Source organism: Actinia tenebrosa, unplaced genomic scaffold (genome assembly GCF_029948245.1).
Source record: "Actinia tenebrosa isolate PJP-AT-01 unplaced genomic scaffold, QUT_ActTen_1.0 PGA_scaffold6__47_contigs__length_16458017, whole genome shotgun sequence".
Taxonomy (NCBI): Eukaryota; Metazoa; Cnidaria; class Anthozoa; order Actiniaria; family Actiniidae; genus Actinia; species Actinia tenebrosa.
The window spans coordinates 13,370,412-13,383,791 of NW_028292583.1; the positions used below are offsets into that span (position 1 = coordinate 13,370,412).

General features: G+C 45.5%; 1 protein-coding gene across 1 annotated transcript in view; it reads left to right on the plus strand.

The window, feature by feature from the left end:
* LOC148906127 (uncharacterized) overlaps positions 1 to 90 on the plus strand; it is a 1,256-nt gene extending 1,166 nt beyond the window's left edge. Inside the window, exon 2 of the mRNA XM_089039400.1 lies at positions 4 to 90. Coding sequence (XP_088895526.1) covers positions 4 to 90 — 87 coding nt within the window. The remainder of the gene's footprint in view (positions 1 to 3) is intronic.
* The last annotated feature ends 13,290 nt before the right edge of the window (positions 91 to 13,380 follow it).

Genomic DNA, 13,380 nt, shown 5'->3' on the forward strand with positions numbered 1-13,380 from the left:
AAGCCCACGATACCCGCAGCAGAAGAGAGAGTTGTGGGTGACGGCACAGACGTCCAACTGAGAACGCGGTGGTTAACTCATGATTTTTAAAGTCTGGTGCCTATAGGAAAGTTTGAAAAAATAACCTCCCATCCAGATTGGCGTTTGGGATATTGTATGACAGTCCACAGCGCGCAAGGGCTTACCATAAAAGAAACCTTATGGATCATAGACCAGCGGTTATGTTGGAGTAATTTGATATATACCGCTGTGAGCCGTGTGGAGCATGCCAAACAGTTGCGGAGGGCTTGGGGTCCGCAATTGCGTTACGATAAACGCCAGAAGATATAGCAAGGAGAACATTGCTAAGAAACTCCTTCGCTACAAAAGACACGACGAAGAGAAAAAATATGACGTTCGACCTATGCGTGGACGACGTCTATAAGGAAGGGGCACGGTGTGCCAAGTGTAACATACCTCTACTATGGAGGTTTGACCCAAATGACGATCAGCAGTTCTCCGTGGATCGTATAAATAATAAGCGCGGGCATTGCAGAGGCAACGTAAGACTGACATGCCTAGAGTGCAATCGGGCGCGTGGAGCAGCACTACTCTGAGTCTTTGGGGACCATGAGCAGCTCTTCCTTAACAAATCCGCGACTTGGGCCATCTAGGTAATACAACACGGGTTGCCCTTCCTTGGTGACGGACTTCGAAATCTCATACGTTTCCAAGACCAGTTAGGATCCGTGGCTCTCTTACTGCCACCTTCGAGTTCCCCCGGCTGATAGAGGTATCTGACCACTATGTTGCGGGGTAGCTTTTTTTCCTTCAGTCCGACCGCCCTCGAACTTCTGACGTAGGACTTGTGCTCCACGTGTTTCGTTTTTATGGCATCCTTGGGTTTCATTCCCGTAGCCCTGGCCGCCTCGTTGTTTCAAAGCCGCGACGACCTGGGGGAGCCTCTGAGTCCATTCCCTGTTGCGTTTGGAGGGATCTTCCAGCTCTTTCCAATACTGGTACCCAAAGAGACGCTCGGCCAGGGTTTTATTGAATCTTTCGACGATGCTCTGACCCCTGTGATACTCAGCTTCAGCTCTCCTAATTTTAGTGTCGTGGTCTTTCAGGGTCTTAGTAACCACGCCCATGAACTCTGTCCCCGCATCCACTTGCAGCAGCTTGGGCCATTTCAAAACGCGCTTATAAATCCTACCTAGGGCTTCTGCGACTTCCCCAGAATCCTTGCTGCTTATGGGTTCGGCGTCCTTGTATCTGCTTGCGATATCAACTACGGTCAAAGCGTATCTATAGGTCTTTCTTCTCACCTTGTCGTGCGGTAAGAAAAGCAAATCCGCCTGATGAACTTCATTGGGGGTATTTACGGTAAAGCTGGGCCTGGGGATGTACTTGGGCACGGGAAGATAACCTGCCAGAGGTTTGTTTTCTTAGCCAGTTCTTAGCCGTTTCTTCTGATACCCTGGCCGCGGTCGCGAGTTTCTTGATAGCCGACGCTCCTCTCCAATAGCCTTCGGGCCCATAGTAAATCCTTTTGAGTTTGTCCTCTACGCGGCCCATTATATGAATTCCAGGACAAGATTGATCTTACGTCCGTTAAAATCCACCGTCTTTCCGTCCACCTTAATGGTGATGTTTATGCTTTCTACCAAATTAGACAAATCATAGCTTAAAGAAATGGGAGTGTATTCTACCAGGTCAAATGGATTACCCTTAGGTAGAAACTTGGACATAAGAGAAGACTTTTCTCCATTGTTGTAACTATGAACCAAGTCGCAATAGACTTCGTAAGAGGATGCGACTTTCCATTTCACAGGTATGGCTGTGTTGGTAATCGTCTTGCCTGAGGCACATAATAAAGATCCCAATGGGTCAGACTTTCCAAAAGTCATTGAATAATTTGACATATTATGTTTGAGGGTCATTTCGTGCGGCAATCCTGTGGTGAGAGTATAACCGTGTTTTGCTAATTCCTTGGCCAGTGTGATTGGTGTATAATGTCCATCGGGCAGCAATACGGCTTGATAGTTAGATCCTCCTGTATGCTCAGTGACTATGCCCCTAATCAGGTTATACCAAGAATTGTACAAAGAGCAACTTATGAGCCGAACCTTATGGGCTTTAATGGGGGGATTCAAGTAAGTGGTAAAGTCATTCTTGTCGCTTTCCAAAAAGACGATCATTATATTAGATACGCCAAAGCTACGCCTCCCGCCAGCCCTGCGACTCCTACAAAGACCAATTCATTGTCTTTTTGTTTCTTAGAAGGCTGATAGTAATTCTTAAACTGAGGCTTTCTCATTCTAAAGTCGGGGTGCGCCTGCGCATAGAGTTTGAAGGCGTAGTCTGTGTTTTCGAAGTTCTTATCCGCCTGCATTTTGTCTTGGTAGTTCTTGTCCAACCAATCCCTGTAAGCTTGTCTTTTTTCATTCCAAGCCTCCACGTCTCGCTGATATTTCTCCAGCGCTAAGTCGTGCCTCTTCCTTTCGGCGTTAGATTCTGCGTTTTTATCACCGCTAACTAATTTATCCAGATATCTACCACCATAATTAGCTCCAGTGAATGCTAAAGCTGCAATAACTCCACCTGCGACTAAGCTAACCATTATATGTTAGGCAGGTACTTTTCCTTCTGTAGGTAATTTCTTAGCATGATAGCCCCGCATACGGCAGCGGTCATCTTAGCAAAGTTACTCAGATTTTTACTTGGGTCCTCAGTAAGGTCCTCCTTTAGGACTTTCTTACCTACCCAGCCAATACCGGCGATGATGGAGGTTGTTGATAGCAGCTTCTTGGACGGCGTCAATTAATTTGGTTGACATTATATTACAAAGCGAGAAGGTTACTCCATTTCAGGGATCTTACTTTTTCTAACCTCCACGGGTGCGCGATATGTTGCGGCCTCCCACTTTACTCTTGGCTTCGTAGCCCGCCATTGTAAGTAAAGGCTGCCTGCTGCTATAGCAATTCCTATCGCGCCAATGACGTAGCCGGGATTCCAAAAGGATTCCTCTTCTTTCTCTTCCACCTTTTCCTCTTTCTTTGCTTTGTTCTTCCTGTTCATCTCCGCGAGCTTCTTTCCGGCAGCGACTCTGCCTGGAGATTTAGCCTTGGTAATCTTTTGCTCGGGCTGCTCTACCTTCGACTCTGGTTCACTCATTTATATCTAAGGACTTGAAGGACTTGATAAGTAACTTGACTAAGTACTTGAGAATGACTTAAGGATAACTTGACTAAGTACTTGAGAATGACTTAAGGATAACTTGACTAAGTACTTGAGAATGACTTAAGGATAACTTGACTAAGTACTTGAGAATGACTTGACTAAGTACTTGAGGCGACTTGACTAAGTACTTGAGAATGACTTAAGGACGACTTGACTAAGTACTTGAGAATGACTTGACTAAGTACTTAAGGCGACTTGATCAGGTACCTCAGTAAGTGCTGCCTGGAAGACCTTTTCGACTTCTCTGTCCTTCTTGAAGTCCTTCCAAGAGGCACCAAAGGTGCCCGCAAGTTCCTTCAAGTCGACATGCTGAGCTACGTGCAAAGCCACAGAGGCGACTGCCATTAACTTACCGCACTTCAAAGACAACCACCCACAGGTTATCTTGAGTTCTTGGGATATGACATAGTCCTCGCTAATGTCCTTCCGTAGTTGCTCCACGTCGTCTATGGGCAGCGCAAGTCCAAGCAACTTAGTGGCAAGTCGGATAGCGGAGTCTGCTACGGCGTCCGTGGTCTTACTTGCAAGGGCAGCCTCGTACCTCTTATGGAACTTTTTGACTTCCTCTTCTGACAACTTATTAACCTGCTCATGGGTAAGTTCCTTGCCTATCATTTCTTTGCACTTCCCCGAAGACACAAGGATGTTAAGTTGTTCCTTAAGGTTACTTTCATCTAGCTGCGTGGGGACTTCATCTATCAACTGCTCAATCTCCATATATGTTAATGGAATACGGAAACCTCAAAGAGAAGATCATTTTGGAATGTTGGTGCGTCTTTAAATGTCGCATGTATTCGTGTAACTGTTCCTTGGATATCTCACCCCCATAGTCGCTTAAGATGGTTTCCAGGTCACTCCGGCTCTGAGTATAAAATACGGCAAGTGAACCTATGTTTTCCCTAAAAGGCTTAGAGACGCTGGTAAGCTGCTGGGAAAGCAACCAAACGCTGATATTGTCATGTCTACCGCTGAAGGCGAGTTTAACGAGCTCGGAAGTGCGTCTTTTTACGTCATCCCCACAGGCAATGTCATCCAATATGAGTAAAGTCTGCGTATCTTTAGGGAATTGTTTGTGCCAAAACTTCAAATGGCTGGATAACTCGTTAGGGTCTAAGATATCCACAAAGAAGTCGTCATCTTTCACTCCTATGCCTTCCCAGGTGCGGTTATTCACGTAGGTGGGGCATAATAGCACAATATAGTCGAAACGGTATCTAAAGGGTCCTAATAGCTGCTCTACCACGAACTGGGTCTTTCCGCAGCCGGTGGGTCCTACTATCAGAGCATTGCAAGGAATATGGTTCGGATCCATTATATATACGATGGACCCAGTGGAAGCAGTAAGAAGGATTGCCGCCGACGCAAAAGATAAAAGAGACACCATAGAAATGCAAAGGGAGGAGATCGATCGGCTGCGGGAGCGTGTGCAGGAATTGTATGATGAAATGTGCAGCCTGAAGCGCGCAGAACGGTTTGGTGCCTTGTTGACGATGGCCGGTTGGGCGAAAGAAAGCATTAAGGACTTTATGCGATATCCGCTGTAGAGTCGTTTAAAAGACACCTCAGAATGTTAAGTATAAGGTTGTTAAATTGTTAAGGATGTTACTTCTAAGAAAAAAAGATGTCTTAGAATGTTAAAGATAAGGTTGTTATATTGTTAAAGACATATGCATGCTGCTTTAAAAGTTGTCTTAGAATGTTAAGTGTATGGTTGTTAAATTGTTAAGGATTATACGTATGAGTCATTTAAAAGACACCTTAGAATGTTAAAGATAAGGTTGTTAAGGATGTCTTGCATGCTGCTTTAAAAGATGTCTTAGAATGTTAAGTGTATGGTTGTTAAATTGTTAAAGATATACTGCGTGTGCTGTTTAAAAGACACCTTAGAATGTTAACTATAAGGTTGTTAAATTGTTAAAGACTATCATTTCTTCTTTTAAGAAAATATACCTAAGGATAAGGATATTTCTTTTCTTAAAAAAAAAGAAGAGATAATAGTCTTTAACAATATGATAACCTTATCTTTAACATTCTGAAGTGTCTTTTAAAGCAGCACGTGCAGACATGCTTAACAATTTAACAACCTTATCTTTAACATTCTAAGACATCTTTTAAATGACTCATACGTATATCTTTAACGATTTAACAACCTTATCTTTAACATTCTGAAGTGTCTTTTAAAGCAGCATACGTATAATCCTTAACAATTTAACAACCTTATCTTTAACATTCTAAGACATCTTTCTTTCTTAGAAGTAACAACCTTATACTTAACATTCTGAGGTGTCTTTTAAAGCAGCATGCAGACATACTTAACAATATGATAACCTTATCTTTAACATTATGAAGTGTCTTTTAAACGCAGCTTATGCTCCCGTAGACCTGTTTTAAAAGACACTGCAGAATGTTAACAATAAAGTTAAAAATACGTTATATTGTGGTTAAGATACACTTAAGTATAAATGAACTGTTCAATGTGTAAAAAGGTGTTCAGCACCAAGCAAAGACTACAATACCACGTTCGTCGTGGCGTTTGCACAAAGAAACCAATTAGTAAAGTTTGTAAGGATTGTGGTAAAGAATTCAGCACCGTTCAAAAGATGCGACAACATCAGGATAAACGCATTTGTGGGCTTTGTAAGGGCTGTAATAAGGAATTTCCTAACACCTCCGAGCACCTGAAAAGGGGCGTCTGTGAACAAAGCAGACAGTGTAGTTTCTGTAATAAGATACTAAGCAGTCGTCAACGTTTACAGACGCATCGGAAAACACATGAAGTCAACTATCGATTTCTCTTTGGGAGCTACGACTTAGAAGGCGTGGATTGCTACCAATGTGCGGATATGATGAGTCGCTGCCCGCATAAAGAGGATTACTTAAGGAATCGCATAGATTACCATAAGAAGATAGTCCGTACTTACCCCTCTTTCGAACGCGCAGAAGGCGTTCCGTGGACTAAAAGGGAGTATTGGAGGCAGGAGTGCGATCGTTGTGGTTGCATCAGAGAAGAGGAACATATCTTCAACTGCCTCGACAAATAAGCGTCCTTAACAATATAACAACCTTATACTCAACATTCTGAGACCCTTTTAGAATGGGGTTTGCGCAAAGAGTCTCAAACCCCATTCTTATTTTTATTTATTATTATTAAGAAAAATAAGAACCCCTTTTAAAGGTATATGCTAGCCTACTTTGTGGCGATTCCTAATCACCCTTTCAATATATGGACTGTATTACGTGCGAACTACCAGCCGATTGCATTACGCCCACTCCTGCACCGCGTAAAAAATACACCTGCCTTCATTGCGGCAAGGTATTTCTTGGAGGATCCCATTGGTGCTCCGCGGAGCAGCGGACTTTAGCAGACATTACGAATGCAGAGGACTCTCGGGCTCATACTTGACTACGTCAAATACCCACCTGCCATCCTTTTTACCATGACTCATAACATGGGTAACGTCCTGCCCTTCGATGGCGTACCTTATCCTATCGGGCGCCCAAAGGGTGTATGTTCTTTTTTTATTCTTTAAGACCAAACGCAGGCGGTCCAAGTCTTCAAAGACCACGTAATTCTTTATCTCGTAAATCTCCCCCACCTGCAAATCCCTCCAGTGCGTTTGTATAAACTTTAACTCGTTAAATTTATCCTTGTCCATATATTCTATGAAATATCTTTAAGTGTGTTGCCAAAGTCTCCGAGGTTTTAAAGCCCTTACAACACCACCTGCAGGGAATTCGTAGGTGTTCAGCATATGCAGTGATCTCCCTGCAAATGACATCGTAGTCGCTGCTTACGAGCACCTTATAGCCGTTTTCTTCATACCTCTGTAAGAGCAGTTGCTGATCCTCAGATAACCTGCCATTGCCTTTTGGAGTCTTTAGCTCTATGCAGAATCCACAGTAATGCGTATGCGCATTCAAGATCATTAAGTCGGGTTGACCGCGTTGATATCCTTTCTGCCAGCACTTTATACGTTTGCTGTCCGAGTCCTGCAGTTCACCTAGACCAGGGGCTATGAGCATTTGGGGGTAAAACTTGCGGATGTAGTCCACCACCTTTTTATGCAGGTCAAACTCATCTTCTATTTTGAATACTAACTTGTTTGGACCGTCGAAGCGCCTTTCATACTTACCTGTTTTCCTTAGCGCGGGTAGGACTTCTTCGAAGACCCAATCGCGAAACTTAACGGCTTGGGGTAACTTAGAGCTAAATATCAGTTCATACAAACCTGGCTCAGATATGAACACAGAATGTGGGTGCATAGAAGCGCCCTGTTTTAGGGCCCTTCCTAACTCACTCGACCTTTTCTGGTATTTCTCAGAAACGTGCTCCCTGATTGCGTTTCTCGTTTTTTCATATCCTAATGCAGCTGCCACCTCTTTTCCCTTAAAGTACAAAGTTTCGCCTTGCACTATGCATTGCAGTTTGGTGTCGTTGTTTTCGAATACGCGAAGCATTGTATATCTAAGGAATATTTAACCCTAATATGCAACACTTTTAAGTTGGTTCATTTCTACGCTCAGTTGCGCGTCTGAGACGACGAAGACGTAGCAGTTTATCTTATCGCCGTCGCCGGCACTGGTGTTCTTGGTGCGCTTGATCTCCAATGTTATGCCATCCTGCGTATTTACTAGACGTAAACCCTGACCATGTAGGTCTTCGTCGTTAATGGTGCGCATATCAATCCATAACGCATATTTGTCCTTAAAGAATTCCTCAGGGCCAATTTGGTCGCCAAACTTACGCTTTGCCTCTCTGTAGACGTCTGCGGGCTTTATTCCCTGGGAGTAGACCTTGTTTGGAACGCCGTTGATATTCACGCCGACGTTAGTAATGTTGGGGTTGTGAAAGGCCTCGGAGTCGCGCTTACCGGCTTCGTAGGGTTTGGCAAACACCAGCATTAACCCCGTGAGACTTCTTCGGGGGAGGTTAATGCTTTGGTTGATAACCTCATCCGTCTTATCCAAGAAACTGAACGTCTTATACATCACTACGTGGTCGTAAAGGAATGCCTTTCCGGAGCTGTATTCCATGCCGGCGCTACGGGCCAGCTCTTCGCTGTACACGGTCTCGTACTGTAATTCTAGATTAGTGATAGAATAAGGATCAACAGCCCCGCTAATTGCGCTGTCCATGCCTCCAATGACGTTCGTAGTGTCCGCCAAGGTTACTTCAAACTGCAGTTCGGCAAGCTGCCTGGGGTAATACACACCATGGTTCGTAATTACTTCAAAGTCTAATGGTATGACGTACTTGCTACCGTACGCAGTTACTACCCTTGTTGCGTCTGCTACTGCGGTTGCTTCACCGGAGTCCGTAGGCGCGGGGTTAGTCTCGCTGCGAAGCTGACGTAGGATAACGCTTCCGATTCCCTGCTCTATCTTCTGCTCACGGTCAAAGGCCGTCAACCATAAATCTTTATACGTGGTGTACAGGTCGTACCTATTCAAATCCAAGAGGGATTCCCCGGCAAACTTGATTCTCATCTTAGAGACGAGGTTCCTACCCACATTATTGACGGTATAGCGCTTGTCCTTGGTGCTTGGTTGTATTGCTAGGTCAAACCTTAACGCCAGGGTGCCAGGAACCAATACTAGGTTATCCGTTAGGCGGGGAACGCCCACATACAGCGTTTCTCCAGGCTTTGCGCTGCTGGGCGTGAATGTGACCCGGTGAAAGGTGCGTTCTGCTTTCAGCCCGCCAACCTGCTTAGGTAATACGTTGGGATTTAACTTTGAGCTTATCATATATAATGGAAGTAGAAGGAACGGATTTTGATCCCCTTACCGAAGAAGGTCAAGTTGATATTAATGACGAAGAATATGAAACCCTGCTTCCTGATGACAATGTAGACCCCCGAGGCCTTTTTGAGAAATTGCTGAACAAGTATGGCGTCAGGGCCCGCGATGCTATGCGTTCTTTGAGAGATAAATTCAAGTCTAAGAACCCCCACACGCCCATTCCAGAATACTTACAAATGGAATCCCTTGGCGTGCGGTCGGACTTAATAGCGAACATCATCGAGGACCTAAGGGAGCGATACCCAAACATAAACCTGGCTCTCTTAGACTTCCAAATAGGAGACAAAGGGCAGGTTCAAGTTAGAGAATCGGGTAGGGAAAAATGGCACAACCTGTATCAAAGGAAGAATTCCAGCCTGCTTAACAACCAGCTTCCAAAAGGAGTCACAAATGCGCTTGGAACGCCCAACTTGACGATGCTAAGCACTTTGACTCAAGAGGAAACAGAAGTTGCCAGGGAGGCCTTTGTTAGTCGCCTTTCACTGCCGGGTAGCGAAGATGCCCTCAGATCCGCAATCAGACTGCAAGAGGAGCGTCAAGAAAGACTTAGCCAATTGGGGAGCGACGAGACTGCTGAAAAGGAAGCACTTAAGAAGGAAATACAGGAAAATAACATAACCATCGATGACCTTACGCGACAACTCGACTACGTAACCAAGAAAGAAGGCGGTATCGTCAGTCGCTTCGAAGCCGTCCAAGAGGAAAACCAAGCATTGCAGGAACGTATAAGAGAATTGGAAGACGAATTCATTAAACGAAATGAACTAACTACTAAGAGCCATGCCGACGAAATCGTAGACTTTAGGAATAGACTTTCTAAGGCGTTGGACGAAAAAAGCGACGCAAGGAATCAGCTAAGGGCTGCTTTGAATGAAGCGGCGGGAAAAGACACGGAACTACAGCGCTTAGGACAAGAATTAATGGAGTCTGTTGACAGAGAAAGGCAATTGATGGTGGACAAGGCAGTGGCGGAGGAACAAATACGGCAACTTCGACAGGCCGTCGAAGACTTGGAGTACGAAATAGATCGACAGCGAGTAATAATCGAAGATCAAACTCGCCCTGAAGAAGAAAGGGAGGCAGCCCAAAAGGAAGTAGAAACCCTTCAGGAAAGACTGGCGGAATTACAAACGCAAATAGAAGGTAAGGAAAAGGAGCTGGGGCTTACCACCAAGGAAAAGATAAAAAGAGCCCTTTTGGAATATGGCGTTCCACTGGCATTTGCGGTTGCTATTTCGAGCGTAGTAGGAGTTATCCTTAATGCGCTTAAGGCTACGGGCGCGGGCGTAAAGAAATTAGGCAATGGGCTGACGGACTTGGGAAAAAAGATGGCAGCCGGCCTTCCTGGGCTGCTGGGTTCGGTTGTTTCCTTGGCACTTAGGGCCGGCGGAGAACTGTTGAAGTTTGTGGGGAATAACATTTGGATCCTCGTAGTAGCTATTGGAGTGGTACTCCTGAAGAAGATGAAGGCTTAATCTTATCCTTGTGTATTACTGGTGGCTTATCGTCGTCGGTCGCCCGAGGCGTTCTCGACTGGGGATAAGTAAAGATAGTATTCGCACCGCCTTGATAATGCGGAACTAGCGGCAGCACGCTCATGGTGCTAATGGGCTTATGATTCCAAATAGCATCCGTCGAAGGGTTAACGGTCGGGGCGGCATTTATTCGTATGCGGCCGACATCGCTGGGGCGAACTTGAAGCTTCGCATATTGGCAATTAGCTATCATATGGAAAGTTACCGGAGTCATGTCTTCCGTTTGCGGAGGAACGGGCTCCGACGAAAAATGAACTGGATGTCCGGTATTACTTTTTACCCTGTATGGCGGTAATGGGTGGTTATTCTCATCAACGATCCTAAAACCGGCATTGCATGAGTACCCCGCCGAAATACAAATAGTGCACATGATCAATCCCAGGCCTCCAACCTCCACCCACAATCCGGCGTCTTGCCACTTGTCGCCCACGTACTCCTTTTCCTCCAGGTAATGGAGAAACCAATCTTCCTTTGCGTGCGGGTTCATATATTTCAGGGAATAAATTTGCTTCTAAAGGCTAAGCACCGTAAGAGTGCTAATGGTAGCGTGATTATAAGGTCGATCTCTTTGGTCATGTATGCTATTTATCGTTACTACGCCCGTGTCGTCTACTCTCATTTGCAGCTTTACCTTCCCATGGCAATCAGCAACCATGTGGAAAGTCCAAACCGATAGATTTTCGGCGCTGCCGGGGTTGGGCTCTACGGAGAAATGCGTAGGCTCCCTGTTGTTTGTCTTATTTCTCATAGGCTGCAGTACGCCATTCTCATCCAGGAACCTAAAGCCCACGTTGGCGTGGCTACTCGTGCCAATGCAAATACTACAAAGGATTAACTTCTTTCCCGAGTAGTTCAAATTCACGGACATCCCCGTGACATCAACCCAAGAGCTCTGGGTGTATTTTTTCTCGCCTGTGTAAGTCGTATAAGCACAATCTACTCCAGCTACGTAGGGGTTGTTCATCGCCATATATAATAGCTCAGACCAATGCTTGCAGCTGCTAAGCCGGCTTTTAGTAAGTTATGGTCATATTCCTCGGTAACCTTCTTTACTGGTTTCTTTGGTGGCTTTTCTACATGCGCCTTCTTTGATGGTTTTTCTACGTGCTCCTTCTTTGGCTTCTCCACGAAATGGGGAATGTTCCTAAGAGTGTCAGAGTTCACGTCATTCACCCCAAACTTCATATCCTTAGTAGCTCGTTGAAGTTTGTTGTTGTAACCCACGACGGAATCGGCGTTGATGACCAAATTACTTGGCATTAACCAACAACCAGGACTCAAGGCATAATCCAGTCTAACCTTTGATTGCTGCACCGCAAGTTGATATCTTTGAACTGACTTAGAAATCTCATTCTCGATAACAGCGCTTTCGAAGAGAACGAGGAATACTTGTTGGGTTTCCTGTGACGCACCGGAGGCACTCACGATAGGGCTGCGGGTGCTAACTTGGGCGCCAAGGACGCAATAGACGAAGGCTTCAATACTTCGGTTAATCCTTGCTTGGTTCTTCAGGCCAATACCTTTCGCGGCAAAGAAAGGCGCCCATGGATATTTCTCTTTGCTTTCTATGAAGTAAATTAAAGTACCCCTCGATGCTTTACCACCAAGGTCGGAGAATTCCCATTGACTTGGGTAGCCCATGCCCGGAGTTTCTATGCTGGCTCCGACATACGAAGCATAAGTGTACGTTTCTCCTAAACCATGTGCGGCACCTTCTTTATTGCGGAAGTCAGGGTTGGTGAGCTTGAATTCATTCTTCAATCTCTCCCATGCGACTTTGTCATATTTATTATCCATCGCGTCAAAGATCTTATCGCCAGGAAGCGGCGCTCCTAATTCAAATAATATCCTACGAATCGTAAAAGCGACGTGAAATCGCAGGAAAGGAATATGGAACATATCCGCGGCTATACCACATCCTTTCGTGGCAGCCCAAACAGCAAAGTTCAACTGCTGCGGCCAATACCGCATGTTGGGGCCTGATAACCATTCACGGGCTTCTTTTCCTGAGGTATGTTTCATGGCGGTTTCTTTGAAGATGTCTCTGATCTTTATTTCGAAAGCCGCAGGGCCCACGGGTATTCCGAGGGTAGTGACCATCTTTGCAAAGTTATTTGCGCCGCCTTTGTTGTTGTAAAACGGGTAATCCTCCGTTGTTGCCAGTAGATTCTTTGGAAAATTAGGCTTTGGTGGTGGTGGCGGTGCGGGCTTTGGCGGCTTGGGAGGAGGGGTGTTGTGGTGTGGTGGCGGTGTCTTGGGCATACTATGGTATGCAAACGGATACGTCCTCCTCCTAAATACGTCATTCCCAAAAGCGTCGTACATTAGTATATAATGGATGTTATACCTTCAGCACCTCAGTTGTACCCAGATGTTCCCACCATAGGTCCTACAGAATTAAGCGCCGAGAACTTTCGTCTGAATAAAGCGAACTTAATACTGGCTTACTTGGAAGGGCAAGCGAAACACTACGAAGAGGTCAGGAAAAAGTACGCCAGAGCCCGAAGCATACTACATAAAATCGCGATAACTTCCGGCTCCATGTCCGTGGCGTTAACAGGCACTGGCGTTGCTACTTCGCTTACCGGGCCTGGAATAGTCGTTGGCGTTCCTTTAGCAAGCGTTGGAGCTGTCTGCGGCATTGTTTCCGCCGTTACGACAGGCATTATGAAGCAATTGTCCGGTAAGATATCCAAGCACGACACTCATATAGCCCTAGCAAGAGCAAAGGCTAACACCATCGCCGACTTGGTGTCTCAGGCTCTGCGGGACCGCCGCATAGACGACACGGAGTTTTCTTTGATCCTCGCGGAGGAAAAGAAAT